This window comes from Nannizzia gypsea, genomic scaffold, assembly GCF_000150975.2.
Source record: "Nannizzia gypsea CBS 118893 supercont1.1 genomic scaffold, whole genome shotgun sequence".
Taxonomy (NCBI): Eukaryota; Fungi; Ascomycota; class Eurotiomycetes; order Onygenales; family Arthrodermataceae; genus Nannizzia; species Nannizzia gypsea.
Window position 1 is genome coordinate 4,817,762 of NW_003345201.1, and position 24,542 is coordinate 4,842,303.

Below are 24,542 nucleotides of genomic sequence, written 5' to 3' on the forward strand. Positions count from 1 at the left end.
GAAGGCGCACCTAATAATAATAAGCAAGTGGATAAGCAAGCGACGCCTGGGCTTGTTTTACATAGCTTTCCCCAACAGCCAACACCTCTCAACATCTTGTCTGTCCCCTGGTCCCCTGCGTCGAGTCTTCCTCCTCCTCGCCGGCTCAGCTGCTTCAGTCCATATCGCACTGTAAATTCCCCTATATATTAAGGAAGGACTCAACTCTCTTCCCTTCCCTTCCTTTTCCCACCATCGTCTACCTATCAACCTACCTGCACCATCCAGGAACAACTTGCCACCGCTTCTCTCTCTCTCCTTTAGCCTGTCAGCTCTATTGTTTGACTATATTGCTTTTTCCACTTGGCAGTTTGTAGAGACGAAGCACGTCGTGCACTTACAAGTACTTGCTTTACACCTTGGGGGTCACGGCCAGACAGCAGAGCGCAGGTGCAGCTATATAAGTTTATATCCGCCCTGTTCCGGCCTCTCTTCGCCTTGGTCAGCTTCACTTCCTTGACACTTCTTCGCTCAATTGCCTGGTCGCTTCACCTTCTTCCACATACCAGCACCAACTTCGCCATGGCTGCTCCTCGTTCAACCTCTCTCAAGGCCCTCAGGTCTCTCTCTCAACAACCTCGTCGCTCTCTTCACATCACCGGTGCCTACTCGGCCCAGGTTGCTACCGGACCAGATGTCGGCACTCTCTACCACTCTAGGACCATCGCAGACCTCAGAGCAGAGTGCCAGAAGAGGAATCTCGGCGCCTCTGGAAGTAAATCAGAGGTCAGTTCCTTTCTCTCTCTCCTCTTATGATTCAATAGACCGTCTTGCTAACGTCTCTTCAGCTCGTTGACCGCCTCTCAAACCACGATGTTCTCCAGTCTCGTGCATTCAGCATTGCAATGAGGCGTATCGATCGCCACGCCTTTGGCCAGCAGTCGAGTTCTTCCAGACCCTTCAACACATCTCGAGCCAACAGGGCGCCCCAGGACTCCTCCCCCGTCGACCTCGCCTACATGCCAACTTTTATGGAGTCTAGTTCCGCCAGCCAGTCGATGCCTCGCATCCCCACCCCTCCAGACTCCTTCACTCACTATGAGATGGCCCCATCTAGCGCCAATGTGATGAAGCCTCAGATCTACACTGTCAGCAGCGACATGGGCTCCAATGGACCCAGCCCGATGAGTGAGGTTGTAGATAACCATGCCTTGGACTTCAACCCTTTCAACCTCACTGAAGCCGTTAGCAGGTCTCGAGATGGAGCCAGGGCTAGTGCTTCCAGTCAAGAGACCGTTGGTGGTGCTGTCAGAGACTTGTGGAAAGGAATGCTAGAAGACATCAAGGGGCCGAGTCAGAGTAGTATATCCCAATAACCGACTTCTTACTTTTCTTGTTTTTACCTTTTTTGACGGTCTTTTGTTTTGGGATGAACATGACTTCGTTTCTATGTCCCCCTTGTCTTATATGTTACCAGGCGACTGTCTCTTTTCATTTCTTATATCTTACTTGTCCCCAGTTATCATAGCTACTTTTAACTATTAACGACTTTCTTTGTCCTGCCTCTTTCTATAGCATCTTAACATCTTTACGGAGTACTGTGTCTCGTGAGCAAAAACAAAAACAAACCCTCCTTTGTCCATAGTAACGGTTTCAAGCATTCGTGGACCCTGCGGGGGGCGTGAGCTTTGTCTTCCTTTTTCCCGGGCCATCTCATACAAGACGCCGTTAACTTCGGTACTTCCATGTAGAAGGATGTCTTTTCTCTCTCTGTCCGTCTGCAGGGAAGAAGAGGAAACCAACGGATGGGGAGGGATCTAAGCAACACGGTCCTTGCAACTGCTACGCTATGCATGGCTAGCTCGGAATAATATGGAATGGGGTACGCTCTCGCCAATCAACATATCGATATGCAGGCATGGACCAGATATAGATCTGATCCGATTGGCTAAATCGAGTTTCCTGGCACTTTATCGACACTCGATGGTACCAGCACGAGCTTGAAACGGCTTGGATCCTTCCAAGGTCATGCCGTGTTGACGCAGCCATCTGCATCTCCGCATGCTGAACTGCTGTGAGTGGCCTGATAGGACTACTATAGAACATCGTACCAGATATAGTTTCACTCCCACAGAGCATGCACACCACCAGACAAGCCTCGACTTCGGCATGTTACCATTAGCTTTATACCGGTCTATCGAGCTATACGATGTACCTCTTCTTTTCTTTTCTTCATCTCGTCTTCTTCTCAGTTCTTTTTATATGATGGTGTTGTCGTTTACGACGTCGTCGAGATAAGGTATCTTCACGTGATCACCTGTCAGATAAAGTCACGTGTATGTGATAATCGAAAAAAGTTTTGAAGCTCAAGATGAGTCGAAGAGGGGTGCAAAGACATATCAACGACGGTCGACTACTACAGTTGCTTGCCTTGCTTGCTACGGCGCATATATTCTTTTCTTCTCACTCATGGGACGCACAGTACGATAGCAAGTGGGGATTTGGAGCCATTGGCTTGTTTGTGAAAAAAGATAGCCGGGACTAAGTAGTTGGCCGTCGCGGTGATGGCTACAGATGCTCTGCCTGTTGACCCGGGCAAGGCCCAGGTCATAGACCGGGTGCCCAAAGTCATCAAAGAGATCAATTTTGGTGTCCTGTAAGCGCGCATACGTATCTTGGTCTTTTAAGCGGAAATTAACGAATCGTCTATACAGTTCAAATCAAGACATCATCAGCCAGGCGCACGTTGAAATCTCAGACAGAAAGCTTTTCGATCTCGATAACAATCGCGCGGTTGCCCGAAATGGCCCCATGGACCCTCGTCTCGGTATATCTAATAAGTCAGATACTTGCGAAACATGCGGCGGTGATTTACAGGAGTGTAACGGGCATTTCGGATACGTTCGACTCGTCCTGCCGGCTTTCCACGTCGGATATTTTAAGCGCACCATTGAGATATTACAAGATATTTGCAAGGTAGGCCCAAAACGCTACAGCAGATATTTTTTTTCTTTTAGAGAAGACGCTAATAGTCTGTTTTTACTATTACGCGGTTTAGGATTGTTCCAAGATTTTGCTTCCAGAGGACGAGAGACGATCATACTTGAAAGAACTACGACGACCGGGATTGGACAATTTAAGGCGCATGCAGATAAATAAGCGCATTAATGTCAGATGTCGGAAGACTCCCATATGCTACTACTGCAACGCAATCAATGGAACCGTCAAGAAAGCGAGCACCGGAGCTTTGAAGATCGTGCACGACAAGTTCAGGGCTTTCAATGCCTCCCTCTCGGCGAAGAAGATTCCTCCACCAAGCAAACTTGCCTTTGATCGGTCCTTTGAGGAAGCGAAAAAATCAAATCCGGATATCGAGAAACACTATAGACGTGTTTTCGACGACCTAAATCCACTCCGCGTGCTGAAGCTGTTTCGTCGCATTTCCAATGAAGATTGCGAATTGCTTAGTTTGAATGTTGATGGGGCTCGGCCTGAATATTTCCTTTGGCAGTTCATTCCTGCTCCTCCCGTTCCTATTCGGCCATCTGTCGGTCAGGAGGGGGCGAGTACAGAAGATGACCTCACTGCAAAGCTAGGAGACATCGTCCAAAGCAATCTCAATTTGAAAATGGCCTTGGATAAAGGAGCACCCGTACAGACCATTATCGAATGCTGGGACTACATGCAACTTCAGATTGCCGTTTATATCAACAGTGATATCCCGGGCTTACAGAATACGGATTCCAAAAAGACCATTCGAGGACTATGCCAGAGATTAAAAGGCAAGCAGGGACGATTCCGAGGAAATTTGTCAGGAAAGCGTGTTGATTTTTCCGGACGAACTGTCATCTCACCGGATCCTAATTTGCGCATTGACGAAGTTGCCGTTCCACAGCTGGTTGCAATGAACATGACCTACCCAGAACGGGTGACAAGATACAACAAGGAAAAGCTACGTCAGTGTATACGGAATGGCACAAAGACCTGGCCTGGCGCAAATTATCTGATAAAAGAAGGCAACTCGTTCAGGCTCTTCTTGAAGTACGGTAACCTGAACATGATAGCAAACCAGCTTAGGGAAGGAGATGTAGTTGAGCGGCATTTAGAAGATGGAGATATTGTTCTGTTCAACCGTCAGCCATCTCTTCACAAACTGAGTATCCTCTCGCATTTTGTCAAAGTCCGGCCCCATAGAACTTTCCGGCTGAACGAGTGTGTCTGCAATCCGTACAATGCCGATTTCGACGGTGATGAGATGAATCTGCACGTTCCACAGACTGAGGAAGCGAGAGCTGAAGCCATGGAACTTATGGGAGTTAAGAGCAACTTGGCTACACCAAAGAACGGAGAGCCAATCATTGCTGCTATTCAGGATTTTATTACTGCTGCCTACCTGCTCAGCAGTAAGGATAATTTCTTTGATAGAAAAACATTCACTCAGATATGTCTTTCAATGCTAGACTCCAGCACTCGATTTGAGCTCCCACCACCAGCAACGATTAAACCACAAATGCTCTGGACTGGCAAGCAAGTATTCAGCGTTCTCATGAGACCAAACAAAGACAGCCCCGTCAAAGTCAACCTTGATGCAGCATGTCGTCAACTCAAGCTCGTCAAGGGCCAGCCGAGGGATTTGTGTGAGAATGACGGATGGCTCTGTATCCGCAATTCAGAAATGTTATGTGGAGTTGCAGACAAATCAACAATTGGAGCTGGAAAGAAGGATAATATCTTCTTCGTCATCCAAAGAGATTTCGGCTATGCGGCCGCCGCAGAGGCCATGAATAGGCTGTCGAAACTCTCCGCTAGGTGGTTGACAAATAAGGGCTTCTCCATCGGTATAACGGACGTATATCCAGGAGAAAGCCTGGTCAGGTTAAAAGATACCCTGATAAACACCGCTTTCCAGCAATGTGATGATCTAATCACAGCCGCCAGCAAAGAGAAACCCCAAATGGGTAAATCGGATAGTCGCCAAACAGCAGAGAATGAAATCACTGGTATTCTTAACAAAGTTCGTCAACAAGCTGGTGAATACTGTATATCAGAGCTTAGCAAGCACAATGCGCCACTTATCATGGCAACATGCGGCTCCAAGGGATCCAACATCAACGTGTCCCAGATGGTAGCTGTCGTCGGACAACAATCCATTGAGAATGCTCGTGTCTCCAAAGGCTTCCAGGACCGAACCCTACCGCATTTTGCTCGCCATTCCCAACATGCTCTTGCGAAGGGTTTTGTGCGAAACAGTTTCTTTTCTGGACTTACTCCCACTGAATTTCTCTTCCACGCTATGTCTGGTCGTGAGGGTTTGATCGATACTGCCGTCAAAACCGCAGAAACAGGCTACATGTCACGAAGACTTATGAAATCGCTTGAGGATCTATCTACTCGGTACGATAATACTGTCCGAGATTCATCATCGTTTATCATCCAGTTCCAGTATGGAGACGATCAGCTAGACCCTGTCAATATGGAAGCTTCGGCCAAGCCCGTTCACTTTGACCGTACCTTTACACATGCAGAGAGTACTACATACGACAGAAATGACAAGGGTCTCTCGGCAGATGAAATATTGGTGTTGTGTGAAGAACTCATAGCCCCAGAGCGCAAGAAATTGGTTCGGTACGATTTACTCGGCAACACGCTCGCTTATAAGGCTGGAAACGATTTCGATACCGACCAGTGGGAAAGCAACCGTGACTTCCTAAGTTCGATTGAAGAGTATGTGGCAGCAAAGGCTGCGCAGCAGACCTTTCTGATTTCCTATATTCCATTTCCATTTATCTTACTTCTTCTTGTTGATCCAAGTGCTCGACGGTCAAAGCCTTTATCACGTCGTGCTTGGATAAGTACATGCGTGCACACGTTGAACCTGGCCACAGTATAGGGGCCATTGGTGCGCAGTCAATCGGTGAGCCTGGCACACAAATGACACTGAAGACTTTCCATTTCGCTGGTGTTGCTGGTATGAGTATTACTCAGGGTGTGCCGCGTATCAAGGAAATTATCAACGCATCGAAAGAGATCAGTACGCCGATTATCACTTGCGAGCTTGTGAACAAGACGGACATGCGTATTGCTGAGATTGTCAAAGGCCGTGTTGAGAAGCTGTTCCTCAAGGACATTGTCTACTATATTGAAGAAAACCGCTCTCAGACGTCCTCTTTTATCAACATCAAGGTTGATTTCTCAACAATTAAAAAGTTGCAGCTTGAGTTGACACTACGGCAAATCTTACTTGCCATTAAAAAACACAAAGCATTCAAGGCTACTGATCTGACATTCCGGTCCTTCAAGTCGCATATCCACATCTATGTGGATGAGGGTGCGTCGATGGCGGGCGTTTCAGTTTCTGAGCAAAAGATAACTGGCTCAGACCCATACATTCGAATCAATTACCTGAGGCGAATTCTCCCGAACATCCAAGTGTTCGGCTATCCGGACTGCACACGAGCAGTCATTCGTGTTGGAGAAAAAGTTGCCACTAACATTCTCTTGGTCGAAGGATATGGCCTCCGGGCTTGCATGACGACTGATGGAATCGAAGGCCACCGCACCCGTACCAACCACGTCATGGAGATGCGGGACGTTCTTGGTATTGAGGCGGCGCGAACGACGATTATCGACGAGATCAGCTCTGTCATGTCTGGCATGGCGATCGATCCTCGACATATGCAGCTTCTTGCAGATGTTATGACATATAAAGGCGAGGTGCTTGGAATTACCCGTTTCGGATTGGCCAAGATTCGCGACTCAGTTCTACAGCTGGCAAGTTTCGAGAAGACGGCGGATCATCTCTTTGACGCGGGTGGTGCGGGCAGACATGACACTGTCCAAGGAGTGTCTGAGTGTATCATTATGGGCAAGACGATTTCATTGGGCACAGGTAGTATGGAGGTTGTTCGAGACCTGAAGCTTCTTGACAGCCATGTGGGTAAGAAAAAGACGGTGTTTGATGACGCGTGGAGGGACATCTGTGAACCGAAGCAGAGAAGACGTGCCCTTCCCCGTATGGCTATGGCTTGCTAGATTTGAAACCATTGTCCGATCTGTAGTACAGGCTGAATGCTTCGTATATGCGCAGACGACAGCTCAGTTTCAGATGGTTCGACAAACATCTGGAATCAGATCCATCTCTCAGCTGAAAAATATTCTTATTCTTATCTTTGGCGGCCACCTCAGTGTTTCGAAACGCGCCAACTATGTACGAAGGCAAGGAACCAAGCAAACTCCACTGGTCATTCTGACTTGTCTCTTCCGATCCACCATGGTCCCCATCTAGATTCTGTCTCCAGAAAGCAACCAACGCCCGTTGACAAGCAAACCAACACCGAGCACGCTGGGCCGGCAGGGATACACGAATACCCTGCCACCTGTTATACACAAGTGTGCTCATCCGAGAAAAAAAATACTGGTCGCACGACAAGGTGTTGGTATCTGTCGTTCCTTGTCAAACAAACTGCTTGAGTCTTCTCCCTTGTACGATGAGGACGGCTCTCTCTTCATCCTCTTTCCTTTATTGATTGCACCCTTGCATATAGCCCCCAAAACTGCTTTTCATGCCCATCTGTGTTAGCGCCTGCATGTAGTTATATTATGTACTATTTTTTTTGGAATGAATATTCCCTAGCCGGGAAAGTTGGATTTGCAAGTCGCCTGCTCCCCTGACCCTCTAACCGCCCATACTCGCTGCACTGCACACTCCATACGCACCACACAGCACAGCGTGTGATATTAAGCGCTGGCTCACACAAGATCAACCAGGTCGCCTCCAGATCATCGCTGACTCAGCGCCTATCACGAAGAACTTGCCTTCTTTTCTTTTTACTCGAAGGCATTTCTTGCATTCTCCAATTCGAACAATTACGCATCCAGTACGGAGTATGCCTCTCCACGACAAACATCCGGGCATCACACTGTCCCCGGACGCAAAACTTGCGGAAGCGGAAGTGCCATGTTTGCTGTGGCGCCCTGCAGGGGCCAGGGGGGTTCCTTGCCGTGGACGAGGGAGCGTGTCCTGCATACGCTCCGCTCCACCTACTGGCTGCATGCGCTCGCACTACCTCCTTTTTCAGCCAACTAGACCGTCGCTGGCCTTTGCCGCGGTCGTTTTTTGTGTCGATCTGGCCCGCAAGCCAAGTTGGTCTATTCCACGCCTTCTCGCCTCCTATTCCTCACGAAAACGTAAACGGGCAAAGTACTTGAACTCCTGCATCTGCATCGTCGTCTCGGTCTGGACGGGATTTCGTCACTCTCCCTCACTCAATTCACTCCTTGCTTTTCTCTTTCACTGTTCGTTTTTTTTGTCGTTTTCAGTCTTTGCGTTTTTTTAGAAGATCTGCTTGTCCCTCTGTTTATTCGCTCCTTCAGCGGCTGTCTCAAGAGCTTCCTCCCCTGACCCTGAACTCTTGGATCTCGAATAACGTCCCTTTCTTCACCCCTATCTGCGGAGCCGCCGTTTTATAGATTGCAATTATATTAGAGGCTCCTAACACCTAGGAGCTTGGGAGATTTACCAAAGAAAGGAAGAAAAAAAGAAAGAAAGAAATAGAGAAACCTCCCGGGCTTCATTGCAATATCTAGATATCTATTGCCAATGAGGAGATAAGACTGCGATCGCTTGATTCAAAACATCTCGAGCCCCTCCCCAAAGGATCATGCAGTTTCTATGGCTATGTCTTCTATCAGCAGTCACTTTCTCCCCACGGGCACGTTGGCATTCTATCCCATTAAGTTGCCTGATTTCGCGCAGCATCTTACATCCAACCATGGCCATGTCGGCAGACGTTTCTTCACCTTCCCGGGGTTGTATAAACATGCGCACATCGGGTCTACAACCCTAAACATAAAGAGACGTCCCAGTAATGTTAGTAGCCGGTGTTCAAAATTTCTATTCCATTGTCCAGTTAGTTGCTAACAAATTTGGTGATCTGTTGTTCTAGTATCGTCGAGATAACAACTACCCAGCTCTCATTGCCTCTCCGCCAACAGTACCAAGCTCCCTCGGTATCAACAATGATGGGTTTGATTTCTCATATTTCTCTGAAATCAAAATCGGATCAGAGGGACAGAAGATGTGGATGTTGATTGACACCGGCGCATCGTCTTCCTGGGTATTTGGATCAGATTGCACTAGCAAAGCCTGCGAAGCACACAATACGTTTGGAAAAGAGGACTCGAAGACCATCAAGATCACAAATGAAAAATGGGCCGTCACTTACGGCACCGGGAAAGTTTCTGGAGTTATGGTTAATGATACCATGTCCTTTGCGGGTTTTGAGCTGGTCACTCCCTTTGGATCTGCCTCCACTGCCTCGGAGGATTTCTTAAACTACCCCATGGATGGAATTCTAGGAGTAGGGCCACAGGATCCCAATGCGAAGTTCCCAACGGTCCTACAGCTTTTGATGCAGCAGAACCACATGAAGAAAAATGTTATAGGTATTAACCTCCAAAGAAGCTCTGATGGTGCTACAGATGGCCAGATCACCTTTGGTGATATCGACACAAGCAAGTTCTCTGGCGAGTTGACATACTCGAGTGTCGTCCCGAATGGTTATCAATGGGAAATTGCAGCAGACGACTTCATAATGGATGGGGAGCCTCTAAACTTCAAGGGAAGATCTGGTATCATAGATACTGGAACGTCCTTTCTTATACTCCCTCCCGCTGATGCGGAACTGGTTCACTCTAAGATACCTCAGGCAGTTAAGGGTTCGCCATTTTACACTGTCCCATGCTCTACTAAGACGGACATCAAACTATCAATTGCCGGAGTGAAGTACACCATCCAACCCAAGGACTACGTGGGGTACGAAACTGCCACCAAAGGAATCTGCAACTCCCTTATCGTCGGACAGCAGTTCTTAGGACCTAAGCAGTGGCTTGTTGGCGATGTCTTTTTGAAGAACGTTTATTCTGTCTACGACTATGACAAGAGGCAAGTCGGGCTGGCGGCAAGGAAATATGGGGAGACTAAGAATCCATCATCTTCCGGCCCTTCTCCAGGTATGTTCTTATACAACTATCGGTCAAACTTAAAATTACATTCATTCTAACGTTATCTCTAGCTCCTACCTCCAACAAAGCACCTGGTGGCTCCCCTGGTCTACCAGCTGAGTCTAGTTCGGGCTCATCCCCAACTTCTGCCACCGGCGAGCCTAACAATAAGCCCACCAGCTCCCCCAACGCCGCGTCAAGCGTGTTGATGCCAACATGGCTCTCCCTTGCTGTTTTCCTCGCCGCTACCTCCTCGCTCACCCTTCGTAGCTGGAGTTGAAGCACGCTGCTGCCGTACTGAAACCGTCATCTACCTCATCTCCCCGAACACACTGTTATGAACTTCATTTTTCATACATCTTACTCTTTTAATCACCATTGCCATCTACACTTCTATACCCAGCATCTACTACCACTTTTCTCCGGCTTATCAATGGTTAAGCCATGGCTGTATCTACAGCCTGCTACTTTCTTGTCCCTCGCTGTCATGTCCTTTGCATTTACCCGGCGTTTCTAGGAGGTTTTTTTGGGACATTGACTTCAGTCTGAATAGCTTTTACCCGGTTGCTTGTCTTTTTTTTTCTTTATTTCTACATTATATACGTTCCTCTGGTGTTATCAGCGCACTGAGCATTTCATTCGTTACTGTCTTTAAAACATCTAGCCTACTTCTTAGCTTTCTTGCCGCGGCGTTGCTCTTTTTCAGGATAAATATGTGATTTTAGTTCCTGCGGCGGCCATCATATATATAACCATGGCCACAGTGACTGAATAAATTATGCTGCGTCCTGTAGTTCTATTACTCCGTACAGAGGAGAGCCAACTCTTCATCTGTTCGTCTTGACATCCCGTGTCTCCACGACCACGGGTATCCACTACTGAGACTGCAACTCCAAGGCGTATTTAGCTATTTAAAGAGTTGCCCCTTGCTCGTTAGCTAGGTAGTCAGCTAGTTATTTAGCGCCATCGCCAAATCTCCGACTACATCTCTTCCATCTTTGGACTCAAGCCTGGGGATATATGCGAATAATTCGCGATATCTCGCATCATAACTATGCATACTCACACTTACCGTCCGCTATCCTTGTTGATAGCGTCGGCGTCGAGAAAAAGCCTCCCGTCATGCCTCAATCGAAGGATCCAGCGAAGCTGTGTTCAAGCAACGCTGGGTCCAGATATCCAGTCAAGAGGGCTCCATTCTACTCTACCCAGGCAGACATTTCATCCAGCATGGACGGAAGCCAGAGTCAAGATGCCATATATTGAGGCATTGACTAACAGCCTCAAGGAAAAGGGCGCGGGACTAACTACCGGCGCCTCCGATAAGGCCAGGACGGGAGGATCAGTGCAAGCCAGTAACATGGCACCGAAGAGAATGAAAGACAGCTTTTATCGATCGGTTAGTATTTTTGCATTCATTTTCGTGTATTTTTCTTACTTAAACTGATGGGAATCTTAGATACTACCTCTTGGTAAAGACCCATGGCTTCTGGACGAGTACGTCAATGCAACCGGGCAGATCAGGTAATTCATCAAACAGATACTCCGTGTATAATATTACAATGATAGATGGCTAATGAGCGCAGGCTGGGTTCGTTATTGATGGACTTGGATGCCCTTGCTGGCGTTGTCAGTTACCGACATGCGGGGGATGATGTCGCGCTTGTTACTGCAGCAGTTGACAGGATCACGATTGAGAATCCGCTGAAGGAGATCTGTGATCTGGAATTGAGTGGCCAGGTTACTTATTCTACAGGCCGATCAAGTATGGAAGTATCCCTACAGGTTGCTAAGGCGCCAGCTGAGGGTGAAGTGGTGAAGGCTGAAGATGTTTTAATTACTTGTGCCTTTACCATGGTGGCTCTAGACCCAAAGACTAAAAAGTGAGTTGCTTCTGCTTGCCATTCTCAAGTCTGGGGTAATCATCGCTAATATATTATCAGGCCAGCCTCTGTTGCGCCTCTCTTGATTGAGACGCCTGAAGAGCGTCGATTGTTTGAAAAGGGAGAGCGCAACTATAATGCCAAAAAGGATCTTAGGCAGAGAAGCCTGAAGTCTCAGACTCCTAATGATGAGGAAAGTGACCTTATCCACGCGATGTGGACGAAGAGAGCAGGTATGGCTAGATTACCCATCGGCTCTAGATTGCTATCCCTGTATCTCTGTATCGGTATCTTCGCTAACACACTCTAGGCCGTGAAACGCCTCCTAAACTATCTGGAATCTCAGCTACGAATATGAAAGACACGAGCCTCTCTTCTGCCCAGATAATGCAGCCTTATGATCGCAACCGACATAATTTCATGATCTTCGGAGGCTATCTTCTCAAGCAAACTTTCGAGCTAGCTTACTGCTGCGCTGCCTCATTCTCACGCAGCAGACCTACTTTCCTATGTCTTGAACCCAGTACCTTCGACAACCCAGTTCCGGTCGGCTGCGTTTCATACCTCAACGCCGTAGTATCATATACTCAGGACTCTCCCTCGACTTCCTCGACCGGGCAAAAGTTTACCAGGGTCCAAGTTCGAGTCGATACAACCGCCAGGAACATCGACCATGGAACCAGCAATCCGACAGGAACATTCAACTACACCTTCTTGGTTGAGGGCCAGCATGAAGTCTGGCCACAAACTTATGATGAATTCATGATCTGGGTGGAAGCAAGAAGGAACGTTGAGAATATGAATTCGAGTTTGCCCTCTCCGGAAAACGTTGCCATTACCTATAAAGAGGGTGCCACTGAGTGATTACATACATACAATGAATCTTTTGGGAGGGCGGCCTGCTTTCTGAGCAATTTTGCATGAGTGTTTTAGTTACTTGTCTGTCGTAGATAGCCAGTTATAGAATACATGTATATCATGACTATCATTGTCTCTTCGAGTATTCTTGAGTCTTCACGGCGATGCGTGTTAGTATCTGAATAAACCCCCTGGAATGCGTTAAGATATCCTGTGTCTGCTGCGTAGTTAAAACAGTCAGATCACATGGTCAAGTCATCGAGAAGAAACCTCGCATTTTACATCTCAATATGGCTGGATTTGCAAACCACACGGCTACTTGAACAATACCCCGATAACTTTTCCAGGAGCATATCATGCTAGGCTCTGTTCATATCCGATACCTCTGACTGCCTGTGCCATTGTCCTACCGTATCTAAAATTCCAAAAATGGCCCATCTTTTACAAAATAGATGGCACCTCCGCCGGGTTGCAGACACCAGTGCTAAATCATGTCTTATATGCTACAAGCCATCGACCAGCGTACTAGTGACACCCGACAGCAAGGTCAGTTAAATCTACATCTTTCAACATGCTTAGTGCTAGACCTACGTCACTAGCTGGTGCTCGAAGAGAATATCGCCTTTCAATATAAATCCCTACTTTAGAAATATTTGTTAAGACCGGAACAGGATTTCTTCTACATTTGCCCAATCCATCTAAAAGACAAAAGCTTTTGCTCCCCGCTTATAGACGAGGAGGAAGTTGCAGCAAAGAAAAGAAAGGAGGAGATAGACCGGGAGATCGAGAAAGTGGAGAAAGAGTACGAAGAAAAGCAGCGGAAGAAGAAAGAAAAGGAGAAGGAAAAGGGGAAAGACCAGGACAAGGAGAAAGACGGTGACAAGACGGAAGACAAGAAGAAAGCCGACGATGAGGAAAGCAAAAAGGACGAGAAAGAGAAAGATGACAAGGTCTGTGGCGCCCCTTTCCCCATATTTCACGGGTGAAGACTGTTTCTAACATACGGAACAGATCAAGTCTATACAGAGTGCAGCCGGTTCTGGGGGTGCTAGTACTGATGACATGCCTCGAATATACTCGCTCCATAAGTATGTGCGACATTAAATGCCTCTTATTTAAGCGTATGTACGGCTGTTACTAGTTCCATGCTGACCGCCTCTGCAGGAACTTCTATCAAATGCGGGTTGATAGACTGAAGGCTATTGAGAAGTCAAAGAGGGATCGCCAACGTTTGCAGAACCCGTCGACGTTCCCTTCTGTGCCGAAGACAGATCTGTCATAACCATTAAACTTCTTCCATGACAGGTGGCGTGTTTGAGCCAGTACGGAGTAAATCGACATGATCATTTTACTAGTTTGCTATACTTCATGAGACCTTTATTTTCGATCATTTCAAAAGGGTATCTAGTCATCTATCTATTTGAAAGTGTTCATCCAAAGCGTACTCCGTATTCCAAGTACTTCATGAACGATCATAAAAGCCCCTTCCCACTCTCATCATCTCCCATTTCAGCCCTAGCGTCAGCCACAGGCGCTCGAATCATACCAGGGGGCATTCGAATCCCAACACCCACACCACCAGCCGCACTGCCTTTCGTCATATTCGCATCCAATACATCAACTCGCGCCCTCGCTAGTGCTATGGCTGGCACAACCCATGTTCCGCAGCTACAAGGCATACCGGCCCATGCGAACTTACCTATATTCGCACCACAGGATTTAGATGGACATGTGAGGCGGCCGGAGAGTGGAGGGTTAGTGTTTGGATCCAATGGTGAGTTAGGAGATTTTGGTTCTGGAGAGGACGGAAAAAGCGACGGACGCATCCAAGTGAGTGGGTGGAGGAAGATGTGGGCGCATGTTGATGGCGGTAAGGACGTGGGAGTCGGAGATGATATCGGAGTAATAGCTTGCGCCTGGGACGCGACGCCTTTGTTTCCCGGGGTATGTTGGATGATGAATGGTAGTGTGGCGAGTTGCCGTCTAAATATCTGATTAGTCGCAACTATCTTCGCCGAGTAGTAAGGGATATAATAGCTTTCAGCCACGAACCTGCATTTTCGGCATTTAATCTCCATTCTACCCACGGGGTCCTTAATACCATTGTCGGAGTTGCTCTTTATCCCTTGATCTTCAAAATGGATCTCATCTGGCTCAGGCCCCTTTCCGCAAGCTACACTGTCCTGCACGGCTCGTTGATATAGCCAACGCTGGTAGACGGGATGATCAACGACGTTGTCTGGACATCCCATTTTGTGGTAAAGCTCCAATTGCTCCATGAAGCCATCATTCGGCTCGCAAAGCGGCCGGGAGCAGCGAATAAGATCCAAGGCCTCTCTGGGCGTCAGGGCACCAGGGTCCTTGCGGAGGAGATATGCTATACATACAGTCGCCGAGCGGGACTTGCCCATTGCACTAGATAGGCGCCGTTAGCCAGCCCAGCCAGACAGCGAGTGTTAAATTATAACTAGTGTAGGAAAAGAAGAAAACATATGTACATGAAAAAGGGAGGAAACAAAAGTGACATACCAATGAACGAGCACGCCTCCAGTTCCACTCTCGAGCCCTGACCGAATGAACGCATTTGTGGTTGGAAAGTGCTGCAAGAGATCCTCATCCTCAACATCATCAACTGGGATATGCAAGTGTTCCTTGAAGGGTTTAAACCGTTCTTCGTCTACGTTTATGCGTAATACCGTCACTGTATGGGTAATGTTTTCTCTTTCAATGGCAAGCTTATTGTTCAGGGCCATTAACCTGGACGCAGTAGCAAGACAATACAGTATATTCTGATTAGCTATATGTGCTATGCATGGTGGATGGCTTATCCTTCTGCTGGCTAGCTTCGCCCAAAAGGCAAGGCAGGGGTATGGCCATAGATAGAAACAAGCAACAGCTGGAACTGAGGGGTATAAACGGGTAAACGAGAGGGATAAACAAACCCTCCAATATAGAGATTATCATCTCCGACCCTGTTCAACGCCATGGCGGCTGAGGTGGGTTGGTAGATTCGCAGCTTATCTTGGACACGACGCACAGGGAATCATGCGATCATGTATGCACGAAAGAGCCCAAGGATACGAGTGGAAGACAGAGGCTCGAAGGATCTAGGCTACCGAAGACAGAAGATCCGGAGAGGAGCTATATATAAAACAGCTGCCTGCGCTGACGGGGGGCTCAGCCGATGGCTAGCTGAGAATTGGTTGATAGAAAAGATAAAAAAAGTTGATGTTTTTTTAATGTTTGGAAGGTTGAAAAAAGAACTTGATGCCAAGACTTTTCCCTTTCAGCCGAGGAACTTCACCTCGACTGACGTCGACGGGAGAAGAGGAGGAAGAGGAAGAAGAGGAAGAAGCAACGGCAAATGGAGGTGCTGCTCAGTGGGACGACGAAGAGGGTGGAGGATGAGGAGGGAGCTCGGTGAGGCCGATGCCTGGGTTGAGTCTTGCAGCTGAGGGGAGACGGGCAAGGACGCTCTGGTGGTAACAAGATGCGACTCGCTGAAGATTAGGCTCTCTGCTAACGACCGAACTATTTTCCAGTATCCTTATTGTTAGGCTGTTATTTTACGATACAGAGGGCGTTCCGTATAGTATAATACTCCTGCTATATGTACGGAGTATGAATTTCAGCTTCCAAGCGTACCGCGATGCCGGTGGCCAGCCCCATGTAAGGGCTGATGGCGAGGGAGACGGCAAGGGTCCAGGACATCGCTGGCATCACTCCTCCTTCACTCCCATCTTCATCCACCTCACTAACGAGTGGGTGTGTGTTTATGCAGTTGGTCGCATGGGAGGGCATGGCAAATCATTTTCAACCAGGCCATCCGCCTACCTACATACCTACCGCCCGTGGGTCCCTGCCAGGGAAATTGTACCGGCCGTGTGGTTTTGGTTGGTATGGCCGATACATGGTACGGTCTGTGGCCCTGAATGTCAACCTTCGTTTTGCTTTCCCGTGAATACCAGCCCGACCAACCATGACGAGACACACATCCTTGGATGAAGAAAAGAGACGAGAGTATGTAAAAGAGGAGAGAGAGGATGTTCTCGAATTCAGCCCTATATGACCAAACGTATCACACGATCGGAACTAGGTTTCTGGCTCCCTCCTCCATCAGCAGAGGCGGGTTGTGTCTGGTGTGAGACGATGGGATCATTTAGCGAATCCTAGTATATTTCGAGGGACATGCGGGGAGGAGCAGAGGGAGAATAGACAGGGCCAGGAGGGCAACGAAGAGCGAGATGAAAACTTCCCCTTCGCGAAGGGAAGTATACACGTACATTTTTGTCTGTAACCAGGCAAGTGAACTTATCTGCTAACAGTGCATTAGTTTGATCCTGAAAGCCCCGCCAAGTAGGATCGTTCCACTGCAGACAAGGGAAGAAGAGAACGCCAGGGTACTGGACCGATCTTCTTAGCAAGCAAGCTTCTGTGCGTTGCTTGCGATGTGAATTGCTGTTACTGGCGGCGGCGGCGGCGGCGGTGGTGGTGGGGAGGAGGATCCCTGGAGGACTGCGCCTCAACGCACTCCCCCCGGCATCTCCATACTCCATGCGCAGAAACACCATTATTCGTCTAGTCTACGAAAGTGCATACTATTATACAGGGCCCTCCTCTACAACCGACGCCTTACTTATCACGGAAAGGCTTGCATCCACATAAACTGGCGATTTCATGGGCTAATTTCGATACATATAGTTATACATTACACCGTGATAGCTGTACCCCGTACGGAGTACAGGTTACAGATCGTGTATGGAGTCGTGTCCAACCCAGGTCTCCTCTGTTACGCCATTCTTCAGCTGTGTTATCGAGATAGGGAGAAGAAGGTGGGGTACGCCCGTCTTTCCTCGCCCAGCGTCAGCTATCCAGCTCGGCGCTCACTCTGCTGGATGGCGTACGGGGAACAGTGTGGTATGTATGTATATGCTGTGCTGCAATGCTGTGCTGCTGCTCCTTTTGGTGCTGTGGAACGAACGGGCAAAAAAGATAAATTACCAGAATGTCAAGAAAAGCTCCGCTAGGCCCTGATCGAGACCTTATCCTGCATTTTCTAGAAAAGAAAATAACGAGAGGATAACTAATATGTTCTCTGCTTTCTTTTTCCTTTTCCTTTTTTACGCTTTTGTGGGCGTAATGTGGCTCTCTGCAGGAGTAAGTCCGCGGAGAGACCCTCTGTTCAAGCAGCAAAACAATGGAGAAGGAAAAGAGGACGAGGAGAAAGACGATGGACAGGAGGAAAGAAGAGCCTAAGGAAGCTGCCGCTCTCGGGGGATGTTTTTGTGGAAATTCGCAGACCTAAAGGGCGGCCCGCTACAGGGAATAACCCATCAACCGGGATACATGGACGTCGCCTGCAGCTGCCACCAAGCACCAAGTACCCCCCAGCCAGCCAGCCAGCCCGTCGACTTTGCTCTTCCTCTCTTCTTGGTCGTCTGTTTCTTCTGCTTCGACCTCCTGTGACTATCTTTTTTTCCCTTCTCAACCCTTGTCGCTCCCCGTAAATTACAGGAGAGTCACGTGAGTGGATAACTAGTAACAATAATAGAGTTGGCCGAAACTATTGGGTGGTGTTTTGGCATTATATAGCCTGTGTCTATTCCTTATATGATATATAGATGGTGGTTCATGGTTCAACTTTGAGAGAAGCCCTGGAATGATTCCATGGAACTGGAGATGGGATTGAATTCGGACTGCAAACAGCGTTGGTCAAGGAGCAAAGTTACCGTTGACGGTTGGAAAGTCTGATGAGAACATACATAGAAACTCAATCAATTGACCATGCCTCCATCTACTCCGTACCAGCCGGACATGTAGGCACTGTGGCGAGCTTTTACCAAGTGGCCACCCGATGTCTCACTGCAAGCAAGCATGGCGACTGGAGCTCGACACTCGAGGTGAGTCTACCAATTACTCAGAGGAGAGAAGGGAGCTGGCAGCTCAAGCTTGCACAGAGCATTTAATGCCTGCCTTGTGGAAAGGGAAAAAAGAGCAAATGGAGACAAAGAATACTGACTAATAGAGTGTTATTAATAAGCTGTAACTTACTGTAACATACCGGTATTATCTTACGGCAACTCGGGATAGGCGTATCGACCTTACAATACCCATGATACACCGCCTTTTATTCTGCCCTGCTTTTCTGTATTTTATCTTCGTTCCTTCCATTTTCTGCTGTTTTTCTATTTATAACTTTAAGCTACTCTGTACCTTCTTTCAACGACAACTCTCTTCCTTCTCTATTTTGCGTCTTCCATCTCCTGGCGCTGGTTCTTGCATCTTCTCTCGGGCCGCTGTCTCAGGGCTGGCGAGACTGGGAGCAGTTATATGAGAAGTATGCACATGTAGAAGTATCGTAATTTCAGCCCTACGATTAGCGTTTTGGCCGTCTATCTTTTCTTTTTCCAAGGGATCCATCAAAACTTCCTTTTCGCCCATATTTCTCCTCCTTCAACTTTCGCCCTTTGGCTTGGGACTTTGCGCTCGAGCTGGCCGTCCTTGCTGTCTCTTCCTCCTCCTCCTCCACCTCTCCCCATATACCTATATACAGAGACAGATAGACGGACAGCCAGGCTCTTTTACACACCCGCTGCCTGGTCTCCATCGTCCTTTTGTTGCACTGTGGTATATATAGAGCTCGTATCTGGCTTGCCACCGCCGCCACCGTTCGGCCTTCGATATTCTCTTCTCTCACATGGCCACCGGCTAACAAGCATAGGCGTCCTCGAACTGCTAAACTTCAGCGTACCTGAGATATCCCCGTTTTTTTCGCCTTTTCCCTTTATTTCGTCTGCCTGGGCTGACCTTTGGATGCGCGTCAGCCAGGACGTCGTGGGCCGTACGCATGGGTTGAAAGAATGGACATGCCCTTGACCTCTACGCCTTCGATTCTCGTCTCTGATTCTGCTGTAGAACAGCTTCCTACTCGCCACCGCTACCACAGCACCAGAAACAGCGACAGCTCTGGCTCCTGCTCCAGCTCCAGCACCGGTGGACAGCAGGCCCGGCTCTCGCCCTCTTATACTGACTCTACGCCTCACTCACCCTCCTATGGACCAATGGCCATCCCCAGGTCGCAAGAAACAATCGCCCCGCCGCCTCTTCCACCGCCACGGTTTATAGAAGAACTTGCCAACGGACACGACTCAGGCTGGAGATGGGGAAACACCTTCTACCCAGGCAAACCAGGAGCATCAGGCGCAGCACCGGGCGCAGCAGGTACGGAAATGGACACTAGAGATACCTCCACCAGTCGAGACACTGCTGCAGGAACAATGCTGCCGCCCATCAACCCTGGCTCAAGTCTCTTTGGAGGAGGCCATGCCAGGCCACCATTGCGTAGACGGGACGAAACATTTCGCCTGGATGCAGAAGAACAAAGGGCTGCCGATGCCAGGAGACCTGGTTCAGGTTCTATATCAGAGCAAGAGACCACTGTAGGGCCGCGATCAGCACCTTTGATCAGTTCCTTTGGTGATGGGAATGCCTTCTCTCCTGCTAGCCCTCTAACACGGCCGGGCAGGTCTCTTTCCCAGACTGGATCGCTATCTCATACTTTAGATACCAGGATTTTGCCTAGCACAAGGTGATTCATGACGTATTCTTACAGCAGAACCATACATAGATAGACTAACAGCTCAGGAATAGGCAAAAACCGCTCTCGGAAAAGAGTGTTGAACATTCCATTAATGCCTACGATCGAAATCTCTTATCGAAAATTGGTGGCCCAGCGTCCCCGCCGAGGAACGCAGTACTAGGACTTGCTACAACACCAAGAGACCCAGCCAGAGTCCAGACGAGCTTCTCTGCTCTCACCCTCACCGACGAGACTCTTAGTCCACAGGATATGAGATGGGGCAGCGGCCCTCCTTCTGCTGGTATATCTCCGGGTACTGGAGGGAGTGGCTTCTCAGATTACCTTGCATTCCGGAATCAACGTGAGGGGAGTACCAGCGGTCTCTCGCCTATGGAAGTGGACCAGTTCAGCCATGCGCGAGAGAAATATTCCGGAGGAACCAGCAGTGGCCCGGTTAGATATGGTGAAGCCGCACATAGCTTACCTTTACACTCTGGGAGAAGGAGCCATGATCGGTCTTTCTTCCCCGACCTGGACACAGATATATCAATGGACGACGCGCATTCGAGCAGTATGCATTCGAAAACTACTCGTCAGCGAAGTCTGGGCGAACGGATGCCATCATATGCTGAGGGTCTATCCCCTTTATCAAACCATGGTGGTATGAAGCGAAGGGCCTCTTCTCCGCCACAGGTAGCACGACATGAGGATGTAGGGCTCAGCACAAGCTGCGGTGACAGGCGTATGTCGGGATTCCCCTTTAATAATGGAATATGCACATCTCCCGGCGGAGCTCGATACCAATCTAGCCATGGTTCGATATCGTCCATTTCATCAGCAAGCATGCGTACCGGATCATATGCCTCCTCAACTGGCCTGTCAGTTGGGGCGAGCAGCATGTCCTCCTATGATCGGCCGTCCCCAGGTGGAATCTCCCCTACTGATGTGGATCACTATGACAGAGGAGGATTTACGAGCAGCCCTGCCCAAAAGCAGTCTACCTCTGCTCCAATACTGAGCATGCCTCGACCAGGACATTACCCTGAACCATTGTCTACATCAGCAGCGGATATGAAGAAGAATTCGATTTCGGCGGCGTCAGGCCGAAAGGGATCCCACACTTGTCCGAACTCATCAAAGAACCCTCAGCGTGTTGGCCGGTCGTATATATGCGAGTGCTGTCATACAAAACCAAAGAAGCTAGACAGCCTTGAAGAACTCAGGTACGAACTTTTTTCCTTTCTTTTTTCGAGCGCCCCAGACTCCGAGCAGGTATTTGCTTTTTCTTTTGTTCAATATGAATTTCAAGGCTAATACTGCATGCACCCCTTCTAGAGCCCATGAAATGGAAAAGCAATATAACTGCAACTATTGTCACAAGCGCTTCAAGAACAAAAATGAAGCGGAGCGGCACCGCGCGTCTCTTCATATCCGTCATCACTCCTGGTCCTGTGGATCCCTAGCAGGTTATGAATCCGCCTTTCATCCTTCATCTTCATCATCTAGCGGCCAGCTCCCTGGTTCTACCACGTCGACCCATGACACATGTGGCTTCTGCGGCATGGAGTTTCCTAATCTGCCAGCTCCGCAGTGGGATGTTCGAATCGAACACCTAACATCTGTCCATAAGTTCGGAGAGTGCAACCAGTCCAAGAAGTTCTGGCGAGCAGACCATCTCAGACAGCACCTGAAACATATTCACGCTGGCTCGAGTGGGAAATGGACCAATATTCTAGAGAATGCCTGTATGAGGGAAGAACCAATAGCGGATCCAGGACTGCCTAGTATAGGTGAGACTCCGGACGGCAAGATGGAAACGGATATGATGGGCCACGACGGAGATGGCGAGTCGTGACAATAGCCAATAAATCAAGGAAGAATAATGAAAACAAACGAAAGATGCAATTGCCGCCTTTGCATTCTCTTCGTTTACTACTACCGCTTCCTTGGCGAATTTTTTATTCCTCTCTTCCTCTTTGCTTTCATAAGGACTATTCGGCTTTCTTATTTCCTTACCTTTGACTTACAAAATGGGGGGGTATCTTTGGTGCAATTTTTCTATTGCCTTGGTTTTTGTTGCATCCTCTTGTTTCATCGCGTCGAGAATCGGGCTGCTTTAACCAGCCTCTCCGTGCTCCTGACACAGAAACAGGAACAGGATGCAAAGTAATGGGCTGGTTTGGCGTCCTGTTTACCGCTCTGTGTTTTGGGCCTTTTATTTCCCCCTCCCTTCCCCTTGTTTTTGTACCCCCTTTCTTTCGCCCTCCTTTGGCTCACCAGGTTTTCTTTCATTCCCCTTGTCTACTTAAACTTGATGCATGATGACAGCTAGCGCAGGTGAGATACTACACAGCTTTTTGGCTTTTTATGTGGTATATCTGCAACTCGACGGCCGAAAATAGAGTTACAAAAAAATCTACCTTCAGAAGACAAAAAAAGACCGAAAGACAGACAACAGCTACATACAGATAGTACCAAATACATTTATGATGCAATGCATACTTCGCCGTGTTTTTCTTATATCAATTGCTTGGTATTGGTATACGGTATAGATTATGAATTGGGGAACACGTGCAGAATTAAGGTGGTAGACACGAAACATGGCCATCTCTAAACAGGATCGAATATCTAAACATGCCGAAGATAAAAAAAGGCCAAAATCCATCATTTTCAAAAGTAGCAAAAGTCACAAATCAGTTCTGAATCTCATTTTCAGCCCACCCGCTGTCAGCTTTGGTAGTTTTCTTATCACCGCCAACGATCCGGCCGCCCTCAGCACGCTTAACACGGCACCACATACCAACATCCTTGTCTAGAATGAACATCCAGATCACCCAGACCCAGCTACGATGGCAAGGAAGGGTTTCATAATACTCCTTTGCAATCTCATGCAGTTTGGGAAGACGTGACCATGGAATGGCGGGGAAGTCATGGTGCTCGTTATGCAGACCGACGTTATATGTCAGAATGTTCAGGATACCGTAATAAGAGTATGTCTCTGGCGGCGGGATTGAAGGGTCGACAGTTTTAGTATTTGTGGCCTGCTGTTCCTTTTGCTGTTTGAGGGTGAGAAGGGATTCAGTGCCACCAGTCTTGATGCGAGAGAAGAAGTAGTGTTCCGCAATGAAGTGGCCGGCACATGGGTGTAATGAGCCAGCCAGGAAAGAGCTTAGGATGAAGTAGTAGAGTGGCTGGAGGGAACCGGTGAATTTACACAAAGCAATGTCGAATGCGATTTGCACAACGATGTTGATCAGATGAATGTACGTGAACTTGGGGGTATAGATGAACATGGGCCTGATGGCGTAGAAGAGGATTTGACAGGTGCAGAAGAATGTTTTGCCGAGTAAAGAATCAAGGAAGAGTGCTTCGAAGGCGGTTGGAAGGTCGGCATCCAGACCGGCTACACCAAGGGACTTGTGGTGTGTGAGATGATATGGCTATGTAAGTATTAGCATTGCACTCCCATTGATAACCAGATTTGAACATAGCAAGGAATACTGACTCGGAACGAAGCAGAGTATGGTATTCCAATGGGCAGATTGGCAACAATGGCCAGGAGTCTGTTGGCTAAGGGCGACTTAAATGCGAGGTTATGTGATATTTCGTGTATTGCGAGGAACAGGTTCTGGTTTGCGGTAGCGCCCACGACGTACGCAGTGACAAAAAACTGCCATGACAAAATAGAGGTATCGCGCAGGAGGTATGCACATGCAACCTGAAGGGAGACGACGGCGAGGACGAGATATTTGGTAAGAGGTTCGTGACCGCAAAGCTTCAGCACCTGTGTGGTTGTCCAAGTCCAGTCGGTCAGCGCAGTCCGCACACACAACAGGATCTCAAAACCAGCCCATTGAGAGCAGCAGAACGGGGATAACACACCTCTGGATGGGCCTTGATGATAGCTTGCCGCCGTGTTCTATGTGGTTCTTCGGTGTATGTCCAGAAGAAATGGTCTTCGACTGAGCTATCTGGGGGAGTAGCACCAGAGCCAGGCTGCTCCTTCGACGCTGCTCGCCCAGCAGCGGTTTCGGTAACAGCCATCGCAAAGAAGGATTTCTAGGCCGTATGGGTGTTCTGCAGTCTGTATATCAATTAGACGATCAGACGATGTTTCTCGGGCCCATGGCGGGAAACAGCAGCGGTGTTGTAATATTAATGAGATGGCTGCACTCACTGTTTTTTCAGGCACCCAGCAAGCAGATCGAGGCCTTAAAAAAGGATTAAGGAGATAATTCAAG

The 24,542-nt window shown here is 48.4% G+C and overlaps 9 protein-coding genes across 9 annotated transcripts; 6 read left to right on the plus strand and 3 right to left on the minus strand.

Moving 5' to 3' along the window:
- Positions 1–561: 561 nt before the first annotated feature.
- MGYG_01765 (hypothetical protein) lies at positions 562–1,355 on the plus strand (the record flags this gene model as incomplete). The annotated part of the gene is made up of 2 exons (XM_003177651.1): positions 562–765; positions 828–1,355. 2 exons carry the CDS (start codon positions 562–564, stop codon positions 1,353–1,355), a joined length of 732 nt encoding a protein of 243 aa, XP_003177699.1.
- Positions 1,356–2,543: 1,188 nt separating this feature from the next.
- On the plus strand, positions 2,544–7,011 carry MGYG_01766 (DNA-directed RNA polymerase III subunit RPC1; the record flags this gene model as incomplete). Its single annotated transcript, XM_003177652.1, has 4 exons — positions 2,544–2,635; positions 2,694–2,955; positions 3,038–5,831; positions 5,870–7,011. 4 exons carry the CDS (start codon positions 2,544–2,546, stop codon positions 7,009–7,011), a joined length of 4,290 nt encoding a protein of 1,429 aa, XP_003177700.1.
- Positions 7,012–8,650: 1,639 nt separating this feature from the next.
- On the plus strand, positions 8,651–10,261 carry MGYG_01767 (hypothetical protein; the record flags this gene model as incomplete). Its single annotated transcript, XM_003177653.1, has 3 exons — positions 8,651–8,848; positions 8,925–9,990; positions 10,053–10,261. The coding sequence occupies 3 exons, from the start codon at positions 8,651–8,653 to the stop codon at positions 10,259–10,261; spliced, it is 1,473 nt and encodes a 490-aa protein (XP_003177701.1).
- Positions 10,262–11,233: 972 nt separating this feature from the next.
- MGYG_01768 (acyl-coenzyme A thioesterase 9) lies at positions 11,234–12,728 on the plus strand (the record flags this gene model as incomplete). Its single annotated transcript, XM_003177654.1, has 5 exons — positions 11,234–11,380; positions 11,441–11,505; positions 11,568–11,864; positions 11,925–12,097; positions 12,175–12,728. The coding sequence occupies 5 exons, from the start codon at positions 11,234–11,236 to the stop codon at positions 12,726–12,728; spliced, it is 1,236 nt and encodes a 411-aa protein (XP_003177702.1).
- Positions 12,729–13,151: 423 nt separating this feature from the next.
- On the plus strand, positions 13,152–14,004 carry MGYG_01769 (hypothetical protein; the record flags this gene model as incomplete). The annotated part of the gene is made up of 4 exons (XM_003177655.1): positions 13,152–13,268; positions 13,394–13,672; positions 13,734–13,810; positions 13,887–14,004. The coding sequence occupies 4 exons, from the start codon at positions 13,152–13,154 to the stop codon at positions 14,002–14,004; spliced, it is 591 nt and encodes a 196-aa protein (XP_003177703.1).
- Positions 14,005–14,194: 190 nt separating this feature from the next.
- Positions 14,195–15,708, minus strand: MGYG_01770 (dual specificity protein phosphatase 12; the record flags this gene model as incomplete). Its single annotated transcript, XM_003177656.1, has 4 exons — positions 14,195–14,705; positions 14,775–15,137; positions 15,252–15,479; positions 15,665–15,708. 4 exons carry the CDS (start codon positions 15,706–15,708, stop codon positions 14,195–14,197), a joined length of 1,146 nt encoding a protein of 381 aa, XP_003177704.1.
- Positions 15,709–16,008: 300 nt separating this feature from the next.
- Positions 16,009–16,703, minus strand: MGYG_08947 (hypothetical protein; the record flags this gene model as incomplete). Its single annotated transcript, XM_003177657.1, has 2 exons — positions 16,009–16,253; positions 16,565–16,703. The coding sequence occupies 2 exons, from the start codon at positions 16,701–16,703 to the stop codon at positions 16,009–16,011; spliced, it is 384 nt and encodes a 127-aa protein (XP_003177705.1).
- Positions 16,704–19,582: 2,879 nt separating this feature from the next.
- MGYG_01771 (hypothetical protein) lies at positions 19,583–22,156 on the plus strand (the record flags this gene model as incomplete). Its single annotated transcript, XM_003177658.1, has 3 exons — positions 19,583–20,310; positions 20,373–21,524; positions 21,637–22,156. The coding sequence occupies 3 exons, from the start codon at positions 19,583–19,585 to the stop codon at positions 22,154–22,156; spliced, it is 2,400 nt and encodes a 799-aa protein (XP_003177706.1).
- Positions 22,157–22,994: 838 nt separating this feature from the next.
- MGYG_01772 (dihydroceramide delta(4)-desaturase) lies at positions 22,995–24,345 on the minus strand (the record flags this gene model as incomplete). Its single annotated transcript, XM_003177659.1, has 3 exons — positions 22,995–23,741; positions 23,807–24,085; positions 24,184–24,345. The coding sequence occupies 3 exons, from the start codon at positions 24,343–24,345 to the stop codon at positions 22,995–22,997; spliced, it is 1,188 nt and encodes a 395-aa protein (XP_003177707.1).
- Positions 24,346–24,542: the final 197 nt, after the last annotated feature.